This window comes from Camelus bactrianus, chromosome 12 (genome assembly GCF_048773025.1).
Source record: "Camelus bactrianus isolate YW-2024 breed Bactrian camel chromosome 12, ASM4877302v1, whole genome shotgun sequence".
NCBI classification, from domain to species: Eukaryota; Metazoa; Chordata; class Mammalia; order Artiodactyla; family Camelidae; genus Camelus; species Camelus bactrianus.
In genome coordinates, this window is record NC_133550.1 from 21,137,218 (window position 1) to 21,153,758 (window position 16,541).

Below are 16,541 nucleotides of genomic sequence, written 5' to 3' on the forward strand. Positions count from 1 at the left end.
TATACATAAAACCCATAATATATTATCTAATGGTCTCACAACTCAGTATATGTTTCTAAATGAAACCATATGTGAGCAGCTGTCTCAGAGGAATGAGATGAGTTGTCTGGAATCCATGTCTTCTTAGCTTGACTTTTCCCTGGTACATAGATCATGCTGAAAATTGTCAGCATCCTGAGACTCTACGAAGGAAAATGGTAGCAGAGGAAGTTGCTATTTACTGAGGATGCTCCATGGGTAGCAAGACTGGATTAGACATTTCATATTCTTTATCTCCTGTTACTCTTCATAATGAACCTGTAATATTGGTGTAATTATCTTATAAATGGAGAAACCGAGGCTTGGACGGGGAGGAAATACGCCTAAAGTCCCTGCTAGGAAGTGGCAGACCTGGTATTCACTCAGTGCCGGGGTCCAAGCCCTTTCCTCTACTCAGCACTGGCCTCACTCATAAAATGGTAACTCGTTGAAAAATGAAGTCAAATCATTGTTTTACTTACATCTTTACAGAGATTTTAGTTAGTTCGTTTTTTACTAAATATTTTGGAGGGTTGGTGATGGAGGGATACAGTTTTCAGATTGATGCCAAAGCCAAACCAGAACTGAATTGCACATTTAAAAAATCAGTTTTCTGCTTTTTCAATCATAGTTTCCCACATGGAGAGATCTTTGTATTTTTTAAAACATCCAAAACACACTCTGCAGTGTGCCAAGGCGTATGGGGTTAAAAATAGTATAGGTGGTGACCATACACAATTGAAAGCAAGTTTTATTGGACTACAGGTGACAAAGGAAGTTAACTTCAAATAGTCTTTACCCTTAAAAGAACTAAAGCATTTATGCACCAGGAGAGTACTTGGTATCTGGTAAACAATCAATACTTTTTAAATAGAATAAATGGGCACCTCATGATATCAACATCAATTGAGGGTCCAGGACGGATTGGTAAATTTAAAATTATCTCATGAGAAGTATGTCTTGATGAAAATATCAAAGCAATGATGTTTTGATTGCCTCATTTTACACATCTTGTGGATAAATTAATCCAGATAAAATGAATCAAGTGCATTCATATTTATTTTCCAGTGCTCAGCCTCTTGTGGTAAAGGTTTAAAGTACCGTGAAGTGCTTTGCATTGACCAATTCCATGGGAAATTAGAAGAAAAATATTGCGGTCATCTACAGAAACCTCGAACTCATAAAGCTTGTAGATCTGTCAGATGCCCTTCATGGAAAGCCAATAGATGGAAGGAGGTATGTAACGTGTTTTATGATTATATATGCATTTTTTGCATTAAAAAGAAAATCTGAATTCATTTTGTATGCTTTAAATAACCTTGAAAGTTTTACTCCACTAAATGTGTTTTATTCCATTACACATTTTTTTTTGTGCTATGCTCTGAATTAATACTGCACAGTGTTAACACGTTTGCTAAGTTCATAGTTTAGTAACAAATTAGTCCTTTGATTTTTTTTTGTGTGTGTGTGCCTGTAAACTTTACAAGAGATTCTGTTACTGAATGCTAAGGAGGCTACTGATGATTATAATATTACTCCAGGTGGTCTAACAGTAAAATATATGTGATGAGGTATTTAGTAACTGCCTTGTTTCCACACCGAAGTCTTGGATTTGAGCTAAGGTTGCAAGTTGGAAAAGGGACTGGTAAGTTTCAGACAGATGGTAATTGGAGATGGTTAGAGTTAGGGACGTGACAGAACACGGGAGCCTGGGCTGGTCTAAGGTCGGAGTGGACACACTTGGAAAGACTCAGCAGCAATGAAGCTGACACATTGATTAGAGCAAGGCTAAGAGATCAGTTTACAAAAAAAAAAAAGGGCGATTGATACTTGCCCTGACATACTCAGGGAAGTGAGCTCAAAATCTAAACTAGGGGATCCATCTTTTGCTGGTGGAACTTCCTTGTCTCTGTCTGATGTCGGAGCTCTGTCTGTTAGGAAAATAGGGGTTCAGACGGGAGCTCAAAGTGGGGTTCTCCTGGACCACTAAGTTTTTATCATTCACTCCATGAGATGTGAGCCTTGGTGCAGGGCACCAACTTTAAAAGCGACAGTGTCAGTGTGCCATTGGTTTTGAATAAAAAGCTACCATATTCAGTGGGCATCTCAGGTTTCTGTGTAGACGAGGCAGCCTTGTCAAGTGTTAGGGTGCTGAGAATTGTGGTTAATGTTTAACTGAAACCTGGGGGCAAATATATCCCTGCTTTTCATCTCAAAATAAAAATCAACTTCTTTTTTAGTGGATTTTTTATCTTGTTGATGTTTCTTGTGTTTAGTTTCAGATACTTTTTTGGTTTTGATTTTGCAAAAAGTGATTTAAATATTTTCATCATTGCTTCATATAATATGGAGGTGGGATGGGGAAAAATCACTCAGCTAATCTTATTATGCAGAAATTGTTCAAATAAATGCAGGATGTTAAGGCTATCTGTTGGTAGGATTAGGTTTGCCATTTTATTTTTATAAATATATATTTTTCTGAGTGTGTCTGAGTCCAAGAGTGGGCAAAAAAATTTTTCTTTGGACTAATCTATAAAGATTTGTGAAAGTCTGCATTACCAACTTGTTGAATTCATGATATCCTGCCTTAAGGCACCAATTGTAAACCTTCATTTTTCTAAAATAAATTAATTGAAAACAAAATATGTTTGTGTGCGTGTGTGTGTGTGTGTGGTGTGTGTCTGTGTGTGTGTGTGTGTGTGTGTGTGTATTTGCTTCTATGTTGAATTTTGGTAAAGTAAATAGATTTATTCTTCGTGGTTTAGCAGAGGACATGATTTAAAAGTTTTCCATTAACCTGCTTTATTTAGTGAATGCCATTACTACCTAGTTAAGTTGTTCAAGAAAGAAGCACTGGGTCCATTCTGTGTCCTTGTTCCTTGACCCCCAGTTAGTCACTCCCTGGCTTCTCTCAATTCTCCCATCCAAGTAACTCTTGATTGTCCATGGCAACCATCCCAGTCTAGTTCTTCATCATCTGTTTCCAGGTGTACGAGGGCCTCCCTGCACATATTATTACTTGCATATGGGGTGAGCTCGAGAAGAAATCATGTTATTGTGTCCCTTAATTCTTCTATGACTTATCATTGTATTTAGGAGGTAAGTCTAAAGCCTAACCCAGGCCTATTTCTTCAGCATTAATTCTGGCCACAGGACCTTCAAGACAATGGACGTCTTGTTCACTAAGCACCCAGCTTAGTATCTAGCTAAACACATCTTACTTTGCATACTGTGATTTAGTTGCAAAACTAAAGACCTACCATTTCTTAATCTATATCTTTATCATACTGTGGTTTTGCTTGAAGTGGGGGTTTGCCTTACTTTATCTGGACTAAGATGTGGCAGAATAATGGCAAAGTAGCTCTCCCCGAGAGGCGGAGACAGGCTACAGGCACTGAACGCAGCACACGGCAGAGTCCTTCAATCCTGACCTCGGCAGGAGCTGTGGGGGGGGGCTAGTCGTGGACGTGGGAGAGACTCGGCTTTTTGGACACACGCTTCCCTGTTGATCCCGGGGTTTCTTTTGCTGCCTTGCAGCTGATGTGATTGCTGGTCACGAGGGACACTTTCTGACCCTTGACCTCCAGCCCCGCCACAGTGAATCGACCATCAGTGCTAACAGCTTAGCCTTGGCTTACTACCAACTATGGAATTATATAAGATTCACTAAGGGAACGTATCACAGGGGTTTCTAAGATACAGATACGAATTTGTAAAAAGTATAAAAGACAGAGATGCTTTTGTACAGAGTCTGCTTTCTTCTCTTTGAGTCGGTTTTCCTCGTCATAGACATTAGCTTCATACACCCACACAGTCCCCCAGTCTCTTCCAGACACAAATGACCACTTGTGAAGTCGCTGGCTTTTGATTTATTCTATAGAAACTACCCACATGCAGTTAACAATTGCAGGCTGTCACTGCACTGCATATAATCATATATTCAGCGGAAGTGTAATTTCAGGGGTAGTTACGAGATAATCACTGGTTGCTACTTTGCTCTGACTGCATAAACTGTAATGTTGCTTTAATATACTCACGCGCTATAAAATAATTTCATTTTATTACTGTTTTACATTGTACCGCAAATGGAGAGTCTCACCTGGCAAACTGTGACCACAGAGATGCTGCGGCGAGTTTTGAAGCAACACTCTTAATTTTGTATTTGATATAATTTGTTCAATGAAAAGATTTCATCATGTGTTTTAATGACTGCTGCTAAACAGGAACAGATATGCATATGTAGGGACCTTTGTCCTCTGGGTGTAGATGGACACCTTTGGAGGCAAAATAAATACTAAAATCATTTAAAAAGAAAAAAAGAGTCCCAGGGGAGGGCTTAGCTCAGTGATAGAGCGCATGCTGAGCACACATGAGGTCCTAGGTTCAATCCCCAGCACCTCCACTAAATAAATAAGTAAATAAATAAACCTAATTACCACCCCCCAAAAAGAAATTTTAAAAAGGAAAAGAAAAAAGTGTCATCCTTTCCTTTCTGGACCGAGAACTTTTTTGTTTGTTTTTACTTAATTTTGCGTTTATGTATTTGGGAATACCAGCTTCACCTATAAATTCACATTTTTAAGGCTAACATGGTGTTAGATTCCTCATTGTCTCATGTCCCCTCTACTCAGTTTAGTGTGGTCTTTATGCTCAAAAGAAAAAACACATCTAGAATTCTCACCTCCCCTCGATCATAGCAAACCTGCAGGATCACTTAGAAAGATACCTAAAGAATCTCACGTGACCCTATTGACTGGAGCCAAGTGGCAGCTGCCAGTTTCTCGGTTCCCTTCTCAGGGGCCCATCATTTTCTTTCTAATATTTTAAGATCAGAGCTGGAAACAAAGGTGATGAGAATTCCAAAAATCTCACAAATCTATGGGCTCGTGCCCGTCTTTCTCAAAGTCCCTAACCTGAAAAAAATTGGGGGTCGGGGGAACTATATGCTAAAGGTGGGCATGCTTAAGTGATTTTGTATTCCTGTAATTCCATATTTTCTGTATTTCCAAAATACATAAATATATAAATCTGTATTTCCATATTTTAAAAATTCTGATGTGTACATATATGTCTTCTATAATCTAAAAAAGATAGTAAATCTTAAGGTCCCACAAGTCCTGACCAAGAACCCAGCACCTCTTCATCTTAATAGCCAAGTTAAGTGAAGTTTCCTCCAGGAAGACAGGCTGGAGCCCAGGGTCAGGCAGGAAGGATGTCTTTTCGCTTGGAGCTGGGTAAACTCTGCTTCTGCATCCTTTCTAGCTGGTGCCAGCAATACTGTTTTATGCATTTCTATGCTGCCTGTTAACTCTTTTCCTTTGTCCTCTTTTTTTGAGACTTAAGATGCTCTGTTTTTGAGTGGACTGAGACGACTAACATGCTTTGGTTTGAGACCCATGTTGAGAAACTTTTCAAGGCAGAAATAATTGCATCTCTTTAAGTAAAGTGAAACAGTGGGGATAGGAAGGAAGCAGCCAGGGACACTCACTTCCTGACACTGGGGGAGAGACCTCTGCGTTCTTCACAACCGTGGGCATTATTCATCATTCAGATGAGGAAACTGCAGCTTAAAGGCGTTTAATCGCTTGTGCTGATCTCAGGCCAGGAAGTGGGGTAGAGGTGAGGTGAGCACCTGAACTCTGGTTTATCAGAGCTTTCCCTTCTGCAGTTACCATCAGAATTATTTTATTGTTATCATCATACATGAACTCATCTTTTAAAAAAAATTATCCATGTTCCCTAATTTATACACTGCTCTTTTTTAAGGGGGCGGGGTCATCAGGTTTTTATTTATTTATTTTGATGGAGGGACTGGGGATTGAACCCAGGGCCTCGTGCATGCTAAGCACACACTCTACCACTGAGCTAAATCCTCCCACTACACGAACTCATCTTTATACTTCCTTAGCCACGTATCACCCCTCTTACAGGGCACCTAAAATCAGTCATTGCAGACTGTCACTGCACTGCAAACAGCAATGCATTCAACAGAAATGTAATTTCTATGTTGTGTTGAGTTCGTTGCAGGCTTCTTTATGTATAAAAAAGTCTGTTGCATAAATTTAAGATAGATAAAGATTTTACACATCGTAGGAAAATAGTGGAGGCTTTAATTGATCATGTATTAAATATGGTGTAGTCACTTAAATCACTAGTAACATATTAGGCTACATTAATAGATAAAGAGTGTTCAAATCTTTGTACTAATAGATTCTGGTCAGATTTTTGGAGTAGTACCCATTCTGGGACCCAGACTTGACAAGTCTTGACCAATTACCAAATCCTCGAGAATAGTCTTGACAAATGACCAAATCCCCAGAGAAGCACAATCAAATTGTGATAACTATTCTACATCAGTTCCATTATCTTCTGCTGTTGCAAGTAGGAAAAGCCCTGATTATTAGTGGCTTAAACTCAATGACATTTATTCTTTACATAACAAAACCAGAAGGTCACTGGTTTTACATTTGATTCAGTAGCTCCACAATGTCTGCCTACTGGATTGGCATTTTTGCAACTCTGTTGATCAGCTCCTAATGGTCACAAAATAGCTGCCACTGTTCCAGACCTCACACCTTTGTACTTTCTCACATGATAGTAAGTATATATTTGTTCTCTGTTAGTAAGGAGGACAGATTCTGGGCAGTGAGTAAAAATTTATGGAATAATATTTCAACTCAATATAGGAGAGTATCTGCTAACTTCAGAGTCATCCAAAACTGAAATGATTGCTTTCAGGATATGGCTAGGGAAGTATGGGTAGGTTTGATGTTCATTCATTCACCACTGCTATAAAATGGACTTCAGAATTGAAGAGGAATTGGGATTAGATATTCTGAAAGTCTTCTCTAATTCAAAATCCTCTGCTACAGCTACATTATTGATTCACTTAAAATAAACTATACTTACAAATATCTGACTATAATAACATCAAAACCTTAATCCATTAATAAGAAATCATAAAAAAATGCATCAAAAGAGGGCTTTACTATTTGCATTTTAAGCAATTGTTTATTAAATAGCAGAGTAAATCAGTCTTAATGAACCCATTTTTCCAATGTACATTCTAACACTTCTCTGTCTCTGCTTTATAATAGCTAAAATGGCTACAATATCTGTGGATTGACTAAAATTTATGATCTCCATTTCCACTGTCAAGTCTTTGAAGTGCTAGTCTATGCAGTGTTATAGTATCTTTATGTATATATAGGAATTTGATTTTTCCTGTCTCAAATAATTAAGCAGTGGTGGTTAGTTGGTGCATGCCAATCAATTATTTGTGTAATACTTGTAATGATAGCCTCTCATTGCCTTCATATTAATTACCTGGATTTTTTAAGAAAGATAAAATTTAACATGCCTTTACATAAATACATGTTTCTGTAAAGCTGTTAAATAAGGGTGCAGATTTTGGAGTTAGAGATGTACCCTGGGAGGTCATTCTAATAAGTCCCTGGAAGTGAGAGTGGGTGCATAGTTTCACAGCATCGAGGACAGTGAAAGGAGCTGACTGGGCAAAGGCAATGAGTTCTGCTTTGGGAATGTTGGATTTGAGGTGCCTTGGATATATCTTTGCAGAAAAACACACGGACATTCTTGTGAATACATGAAAAATCCCGGTAAATACATGAAAATATAAAGGGAGAGCTCAGAATTATGATCAAGGCTGGAGGGAACAGATTTAGAAACCGTGGGTACCTGGGAGAAATTGCTCAGAGAGGACGCAGGGGTGTAAAAAGAAGCAAGTAATAGACAGAAGCCAGGGAGACGCTAACATTGTAAAGGCTGAGCAGAGGAAATAGTTAAGGACTCCAAGAAGGAGCAAGGTAAGAAGAGGAGAGTCCCTGCAACCAGAGGGGGATTCATCAGAGAAGTCAAAACACTCAACAGGAGGATGCCAGTGATGCTGAACATGTCAGCGAGATTAACTAAGAAAAGACGTGAAGTTTTTATTGCATTTGGCAGCAAGGGGTTATTGATGACATCAGGCCAAGAATTATTTCTTTTAAGTGATGAATTCTCTTCTCTGCTCAAATCTTAAATCACATCAATTGACTCTTTTGTACTCTTATCTCTAAAAAAGCCTGAAAAACAAAAGCTACTTGTGTTCTTCCAAGCAGTGGTCCAAGGTTTCTGTTTGTTTGTTTGTTTGTTTGCCTTTAGGGTGAGGTTCACAATAGTAGCTACCCATAGTCTCAATGGATTCTTCTAAATGCCTACTATGGTCAAAGGGCCAATAAACCACTGTGGATTATTGAACTATAGAAAATCGTATTTGTCCGACAGAATTTCCTGCTAAGGGGGAGGGTATCACTCAGTGGTAGAGTGCATGCTTAGCATGCATTAAGTCCTGGGTTCAATCCCCAGTCCCTCCAATCAAAAAAAAAAAAAAAAAAAAAAAAGAATTTCCTGCTAAGCTGTGTTTTCTGAATCTTTTTTTTCAGGAATTTGTTTTTTTAGGTTTAGAGGTAGGGAATTTTCCAAATCTAGTTTATATTTCTGAAATTATTCCTGGAAAATGAAAAAGGAGCCTTATTTTATAGGCTAAACGTTTCCATGAGAGGTTCAGATAAGCTGACCTCCATCCTGACATCTCAGTCTGAGTAATATTGTGCCCTGCACACAGTACCCTGTAAATTATTATTGTGTCCGCACAAAAGAGCCACGCCTTTTTTGTGAAAACATTCAAGGGGTGGCCAAATTTAATTGCTTAAGCAGAAAATAAGGGTAAATAAAAGTAAGCTGGGTAGAGGTGTATAAGTTCTTCATAAGTTAAAAAATATATAAAAATTCTTTTTAATTCCCTGGTTGTCGCTTATACACACAAGAAAAAAAACTAAATTTGAAAGTAGCTTTCAAGTAAAAATGCTGTAAGAGGAACGCGAGTCTACCAGGTGAACTAAGTTCTTAACTTTTGTGGGCTTTCATTTCTTTTTCTGATTCATGGTAAAACTATATTCTGCAGATAAATATTTATTGTTAGGGAAAAAAGAAATTAGTTATTCTGGGATTCCTGCAGAAATAGACACCTCAGTGAAAAACCCGAATTTTTACCCTTATGTCACAGTTGGGAACAGAGATGAGGTTCCACATAACACTTAGTATGACCTCCAATCCCTTCTGGAATAACAAAGAGTCTCAAAGCCAAGCTCACGAACGAAATAAATACCCCAAGACATTCTCCACACTTGATTAATGCTGGCATCACAGCTCTTGGTTGTGGTCAAGCTCTGTTGTTTTATGACCCGGCCTTGTAGAGCTGAAAAAGCCCTGAGACTTTGCCCGGTCCTTCTCTATCCCCGGGAGGCAGCGCAGTGAGAGTTCATTATGCTGTACATCAGAAACTGACACATTGTAACTGACTATACTTCAATTAAATAATTAATTAATCAATTTAAAAATTAATCAATTTTAATTAATGAATCGATTTGAAAATTGATTTATTAATTAAAAAAAAGAAGTGAGCTTAAACCTGCTTCTCCACTGACTCGAGGTAGCAGCTCAGGTCAGGCAAGTAACTTAACATCTCTGAGTCTCAGCCCCGGGACCTCCTTTGTAGAACTGCCGTCAGGAATAAATGCATGGGACGTGTTCTATGAAATTTTACAAGTAACACGGGATCTTCTTTGTACAGAGAAGAAAAACAAGACCTGGAAAGGTTAAGACAGGCTGTCTAAGTAAACTGTAGGCTTATGCCATCAGTTTCCCCAAACACTTGTCCTTTGAAATATAATCATGAGTCAACAAATGAGCAATTATTTGGATCCCCAAGCTGTAGTAGGTACTGAAGGCATAAAGATGACTATAACCCAAACGTGGAAATTACTGTTTCTTTGAGGGAGATTATGCATACAGCATAAGCATTTAAGTAATTTTTAAAAGCAATGTAGTAGTAGAATGGTTTGATTGTGTGGTCAGTTTTATAGGTATTAGGTACATTTAAATTAGAAGAGAGATTTATCAATTCAGACGGAGTATCTGGTCATAGTATTTTAAAGGCTTGAATAGGTACTGCAAAATAAAGAAAATCAATTTGTACATTTATGTACAGATGCTTCAGACCAGACAATATTGAAAATACGTCTTGAGTGTATTTTCTATCTAATGCATGATATAATAGCGGGCTATGCTGAGAAGAAACAAGAAAATATGCCATGGCTCTGTTTTGCTATTTTTACCTAATTTGATATTTGTTAGTTCATTATTCAAATCCTCTGGGCTTCTTTGTAGTGCTCTGTGACCTGTGGCTCTGGAGTTCAGCAAAGGGATGTGTACTGCCAACTGAGAGGCATTGGTCGCGTGGCAGAAGAAAAGTGTGATGGGTCCATGCGGCCTGATTTTCAGAGACAGTGTTGGCGTCAGGACTGCCTGCAGTACCAGTGGGTGGCAGGAGAGTGGCCAGATGTGAGTACTGACCAGTAAACTCTCAAAGACAACTCTTCAGTAAAAGAATGTGTTCTCATTTTGCCCTTGCATTGCTAGTGTTCAACATCGTGTAAGAAAAGGGAGATGCATCGGCAAGTGATTTGCATGGATGCCCAAAACACTCGTGTGAATGACAGTTTCTGTGATCCTTCAACCAGGCCTCCTTCAATTAAAAAGTGCAGAAATCCTCCCTGCAAGTATATTGTGGTAACAGGAGACTCCTCACAGGTAAGGCAAAGAAGGTCGTTGAGAATTTTCCCTCCTGGAAAATGTAACTGAGTCTCACATTTGACCCAGTGGAAACTTGGTCTGCATTTGAATATGGGAGCATAGAGTGGCGTGCTTATCAATCTAAGGAATAAAACCGCTGACCGTAGTTGGTGCAAATAAAATAACAGTACCCTGGATGTTAACCTCCAGTACAGTTCTGAGGTGTCAGGTGGTGACAACTGTGAAACCAACCACCAGGATCAGTTTGGCATCTCACCCTGCATAGTTCGCTGCTTTAAAAAATGTTTTTCTTCCAGTTTTATTGAGCTGTAACTGACATACAGCACTGTATAAGTTTGAGGTGTACAGCATGACTTGACTTGCAAATGTCATGATCTGATTATCACAGTAAGTTTAGTGAACACCCATCATCTCTATAGGATACAAAATGAAAGAAATAGATACATTTTTTTCCTAGCGATGAAAACTCTTAGGATTTACTCTCAACAACTTTCCTATACAACGTACAGCAGTGTAAATTACATTTGTCATGTTGTACATTACATCCCTAGTCCTTATTTAGCTTATAACTTGAACTTTTGACTGCCTTTTTCAAAACAGCTTTATTAAGGTATAATTGACATACAGTAAACTGTGCATATTTAACGTCTACAGCTTGAGCAGTTTTGATGTACTTATACACCCATAAAACCATGACCACATTCGAAACAGAGAGCAGCTCCATCACCTCCCAGAATTTCCTTATCAGACTTTGTAATTTCTCCCCCTGCTCCCTCCTCCACCTCATACGCAACCTAATTTGTTTTTCATATTAATAATCTGTCCCTATATTAGTTTGCATTTTTAGAGTGTTGAATATATGGAATAATACAGTATATACTGTTTTTGAGATTCAGTCAGGTTGTAGTATGTATCAATAGTTTATCATTTTTCACTGTTGAATAATATTCTGCTATATGAATATCTTTAAGTCTGCTAGTCTTTTCTTCTGTGATGTCTGATTTTCCATTAATCCCCATTAATTCTACTTTTTTTAATCTCAGTGTAATCTTCATCTTTAAAAGTTTGATTTCAGCTTTTTTATATCTTTCATGCCATGTCTCTACTTAACTCTGAGCATATTACAATTATTAATAACTTTTTAATGTCCTTCTGACTTCATCCTAATATCTATGGGTGTGTTTACAATTTAGAAAATTTTAGTATATTAATAAGTGTGTGTAACCGACACTGTGATGTAATTCTAGAATGTTTATTACCCCAAAAAGAACTCCATACCCATAGTAGTCACTCCTCATTCTGTCCTGCCCCCTAACTCCAGACAACTACCTATCTATTTGCTACCTCTGTGGATTCACCTCTTCTGGATATTTCATATAAAGGGAATTATACAAGATATGGTCTTTCGTGTTTGGGTTCTTTCACTGAGCGTGATATTTTTAAGGTTCATCTATGTTGTAGCATAAATAAGTACTCTATTCTTTTTTATGAATGAATAATGCTCCATTGCAGGGACAAACTACACTTTGTTTATTCAGTCATTAGTTTATGTCATTTGGATTGATTCGTTTTTTGACTATTATGAATAACGCTGCTAGAAACATTTGTGTGCAACTTTTTGTGTGGACATATGTTTTCAATTCTCTTGGGAAAGTTGAATCTAGATATAGAATTGCTGAGAGTCTTATGACAACTCTACATGTAATTTTTGGAGGAAATTCTAAACTATTTTCCACAGTTGTGCACCATTTTGCATTCCCGCAATCACTGTATAAGGATTCCAATTTTCTTCACACGCTTACCAACATTCAATACAGTTTTCCATTTGGAGTATAGCCATCCTAGTGGGTCTAAGTGGTTATCTCACTGTGTGTTTGGCTTGCATTTCTATAATGACTAATAATGTTGAACATCTTTATATGCTGTTTAGCTGTGTGTGTATCTTCTTTGGAGAAATGTCTATTCAAATCTTTTGCCCAGTGTTGACCAGGTGATGTGTCTTTTTATTGTTTAGTTGTAAAGTTCTTTACAGATTCTGGGTATAAACGTCTATCCGTTATATGACTTGCAAATATTTTCTTTTGTTCTGTGGGTTGCATTTTCACTTTCATTGTTTTGTTTACCTCTTTTTTTAAATTGAAGCATTTCAATTGAAATATAATATCAAATTGGTTTCAGGGATATAATATAGTGAGCTCACCCCATTTTTCCTTTAAAGGGTTTCCGGATAGTCTGTTGTTGGCCTGACTGTTACCCACCTCCTCTGGAAGCTACAAAGTTAAACAATAGCCTTTAATTGTACTCAAAAGTGCCCCCAAGGAAAAATGCTTTTAGCACTGGGCAAGCACTGAGTAAAGTCAAATAAAGAGAGACTTCCAAGTGGGCTCTTCCAGAAAACCACCAAACAGCTCAAATAATGACAATTCTCTGGAAAGGAGGTTTAGAAAGATGTCCATCCTCTCTGGTGGCTTCCGGGCTGCTGCTTTGCACCATGTATTCAGGGCTGTTGATTTTCAGAGCTACTATAGAGCTGGGGAGGGGGGAATGGGAAAATAGGGCACACCAAAACACCACAAAGCTCACCCTACCTGCCAAGATTTAGCTTTATTTCTTGAATAAACACTTCCTGGATTGCTGCAAGCCTTTGGTTAATTTATAGAGTTCTGAAAAAGTTGTTTTCACAAGTTTTGCCATTTTTTCCCCATTGCCTTCATGGAAGAGGACATTTTCAGAGGTCCTGACTCTGCTGTTTTCACTGACGTCACTCATCTCTCTGGGTCGGCTTTGATAGATGGATTTTTCTCCCCATCATAGATTATATTTTCCTGCCTCTTTAATGCCGGTTAATTTTTTATTGCATGCGAGACATTATGAGTTTTACTTTATTGGCGGCTGGATGACTTTTATTCCTGTGCATATGTTTTGAGCTTTGTTCTGGAATGCAGCTATTTTATCGGCAAGTAGTTTCATCTTGTCTTATCTAGCTCTTAAGGCTTCTGATGTGAGACCAGAGCATTGCATTTGTTCCGTCTAAGGTGAGCTATTCCCCTCTATCGTAACAAGACCCTTTTGAATATTTTACCTAATGCCTCACGTCCAAATGAAGGGAACAGATGCTATATTTGGTCCTGTGTGAGTGCCAGATACAGTGATTCATACATCTTTTAATTGGTCCATTCCTTGGCCTCAGTTGGCATCCTCACCTGTATGGCATCCTCACCAGAACTCTGCTGTCCCCTGGGTTCCTTTGCCCTGTTCCAAGACCTGCATACTCTCTCAAAAAAGTAAGCTGGAACAATTATAGGATCATCTTGTTTGGTTTCGTCTTCCTGGGGTCTCTATCCTTTACTGCCTAATGTCCAGTGTCTTAAGAGCCATTGCCATATGTATTTTGTCCACATTTTTTTCATTGTTTTAGGTTAGAAGGTAGTTATTTCTTATTACTCCTTTTTGCTGGAATCAAAAATATATTTGCTCATTTTTGACCTGGACCTTTAATTTTCATCTAAATCACTTACCTATTCTAGTTAAATGGTAGTACGCAACACATTGTATATATAAAGATAAATGTATGATAAACTTACTATACATTAACACTAAGAACCCTTGATATGTTTCACTTCTCCAAAGCTGTGCTTATCAGGAGTCAAAGTTCCATTCAATTAAGCTATTCTTTGTAGCGTAACAAGAAAAAGCAAATGGGCATTACAAATAGACAGTCTATCCTGAATCTGGACCCTTTCTATTTATTGGCATGACTCTGGGAAATTTGCCTAAATGTCTCTGAGCCTCTGTTTACCCACCTGTAAAGAGGCTAATAAATAGGATTGTTGTGGGGATAGCATATTAAGCACCTGGCAAGTAGTGGGCCCTGGTTGAGTTCAAGGGCATCTTCTCCCCTTGTAACAATGTATTTTTCAGTGTGCAGGTAACTGTGGATTTAGTTACCGGCAAAGGATTACATACTGCACTGGGATCCGATCTACTGAGAAATCGAAGCTTCGTCAGCTGTGGCCTGTAACCTATCGAGAATGCCCCGTGCTGCCCTCCCCTCAAGTGTACAAATGCAATTTTAAGACCTGTTTGCACATGGCCACTTGGAAAGTGGGAACATGGAGCGAGGTCAGTAGATAATTATGAATTTAAAATCTTCTGAATGAGACTTTCCAGTTGTGGGACGCCCAGTAACCTGCGTGTCTAACTAGATATCAGAGATGTCTTATACCCTTATTGTCTGACAATCACTTTATCAGTTACTTGTGTAAACATTTCAATCTCTTTTTCTATGTTAGCTGTAACCTGTGTTAAGCAGGGACCATACCTAATGCTTATTTCTGTTCCTCAGTCTTGGCCCAGTAGCTTGCATTTTGAGTAGATGCTTAAGAAATATTTATTGGCTGGGTGAAAAAGTAAATAAATCTGATATTTGAGTAATAAAAGTTATTTGCACCATATTCCATTTCCAGTTTAGTGGATAGAAAGCCAGTAAATACTGCTTTGCCAACTTTGCATGTAACAATGAGAAAAACACCCAGTTGCCTGAATAACCATCATTGATTGATACCTATCAAGTATTTACAATATACTGCTGATGTAACTATATAAAATCAATGGAAAGAAGCCAGTAACTGAGAAATAATAGGTTCAGTTTCCTAAAGATTACTCCCACCTGTGGTTGTCCAGCCTCCAGGATATTTTTGTATCTGCAATAATTCTAGCCACTACTGATCATCACTTTGTTCCAAAAGGACCCAGTCTGAGAGGAGGACATATGTACTTACTGCCCTTACTACCCATTACACACTTTACCTTCAAGTTTTACTCTGTTCACAGTGCTCCGTGACTTGTGGAGTTGGAATAATGGAGAGAAGAGTGGAATGCCTGGCTGAAAATGGGTGGCCCAGTGACTTATGTTTAAAGCGTTTAAAACCAGATGCTCAGAAGAAATGCTATGTCAATGACTGTAAGCAACAGACTTCGAAAATCTATGTAGTACCTCGGTGTTCCTAAGAATTTTTAAGTAAAATTTGCAAATAAATATTTGGAGTAGTCATACACTCCACAAAATGCACTATCCTTTTTCTCCCCCCAGAGTATCACAATATTTGTGTGATTGAGTTAAATTCATATTTGGTTTATAATTTGTTCATTGCTGATAAACTGTATTCACTTGTCCTTGAAGGTAAAACATTGATCAGCTGCAAAGAAGTCCAGGTGAAAAATAACATTACCAAGGATGGTGACTATTATCTTAATATTAAAGGAAGAATGATAAAGGTATTATGAAAACAGTTCCTATTTGAGTTTAACACTGACTGTTGACTTTGGAAAAAGCCGTCCGAGATGTTTCTATTTTCCCTTTAGATCTATTGCGCCGGCATGACCTTAGAGAACCCCAAGGAATATATACCTTTGGTCAAAGGGGAAGAAGACAACTTTTCTGAAGTGTACGGCTTTAGGTATGAGCTGCGTTTTGTCTTATCTGTGCATGTTTATGGTCCGTCAAGAGAATTAGAAGTTCCAGAGCTCTGAGAGGTGCTTGAATAGCTTGCAGGTGGGACAAGTAATTTAGAAGCAAGTGGAACTATTTAGACCTCAGCCAAATGTTGTCCATGCCTGTTCAGTAATAAAGAATTGGGTCATTAATACGTGTTCACAAAGAGACTGACTCAGAAGGACACCATGGGTGAGCAGTGAAAAAACACAGAAGGGAAGCATTTAAGACCTGTGTGCATTTTCATAGAAATCCAGTTAATTCCAGTAACAAAAGCTAGGAGAGCTCCAGCTGAGTTATTTTTCCACCGACTGGTCTTGGGTTTCCCACTGATCATTTTGAGTGATTTTTACTTCTTTCACATTTAGCTTGT

At 38.2% G+C, this 16,541-nt stretch overlaps 1 protein-coding gene across 2 annotated transcripts in view; it reads left to right on the plus strand.

Moving 5' to 3' along the window:
* The window catches only part of ADAMTS20 (ADAM metallopeptidase with thrombospondin type 1 motif 20), a 134,983-nt gene that overhangs the window by 101,902 nt on the left and 16,540 nt on the right, over positions 1-16,541 (plus strand). For both annotated transcript variants that reach the window (XM_074374995.1, XM_074374996.1), the window contains exons 29-35: positions 1,087-1,254; positions 10,249-10,422; positions 10,501-10,671; positions 14,596-14,796; positions 15,508-15,637; positions 15,857-15,951; positions 16,039-16,133. In XM_074374995.1, the coding sequence (XP_074231096.1) occupies positions 1,087-1,254; positions 10,249-10,422; positions 10,501-10,671; positions 14,596-14,796; positions 15,508-15,637; positions 15,857-15,951; positions 16,039-16,133 (1,034 nt within the window). The remainder of the gene's footprint in view (positions 1-1,086; positions 1,255-10,248; positions 10,423-10,500; positions 10,672-14,595; positions 14,797-15,507; positions 15,638-15,856; positions 15,952-16,038; positions 16,134-16,541) is intronic.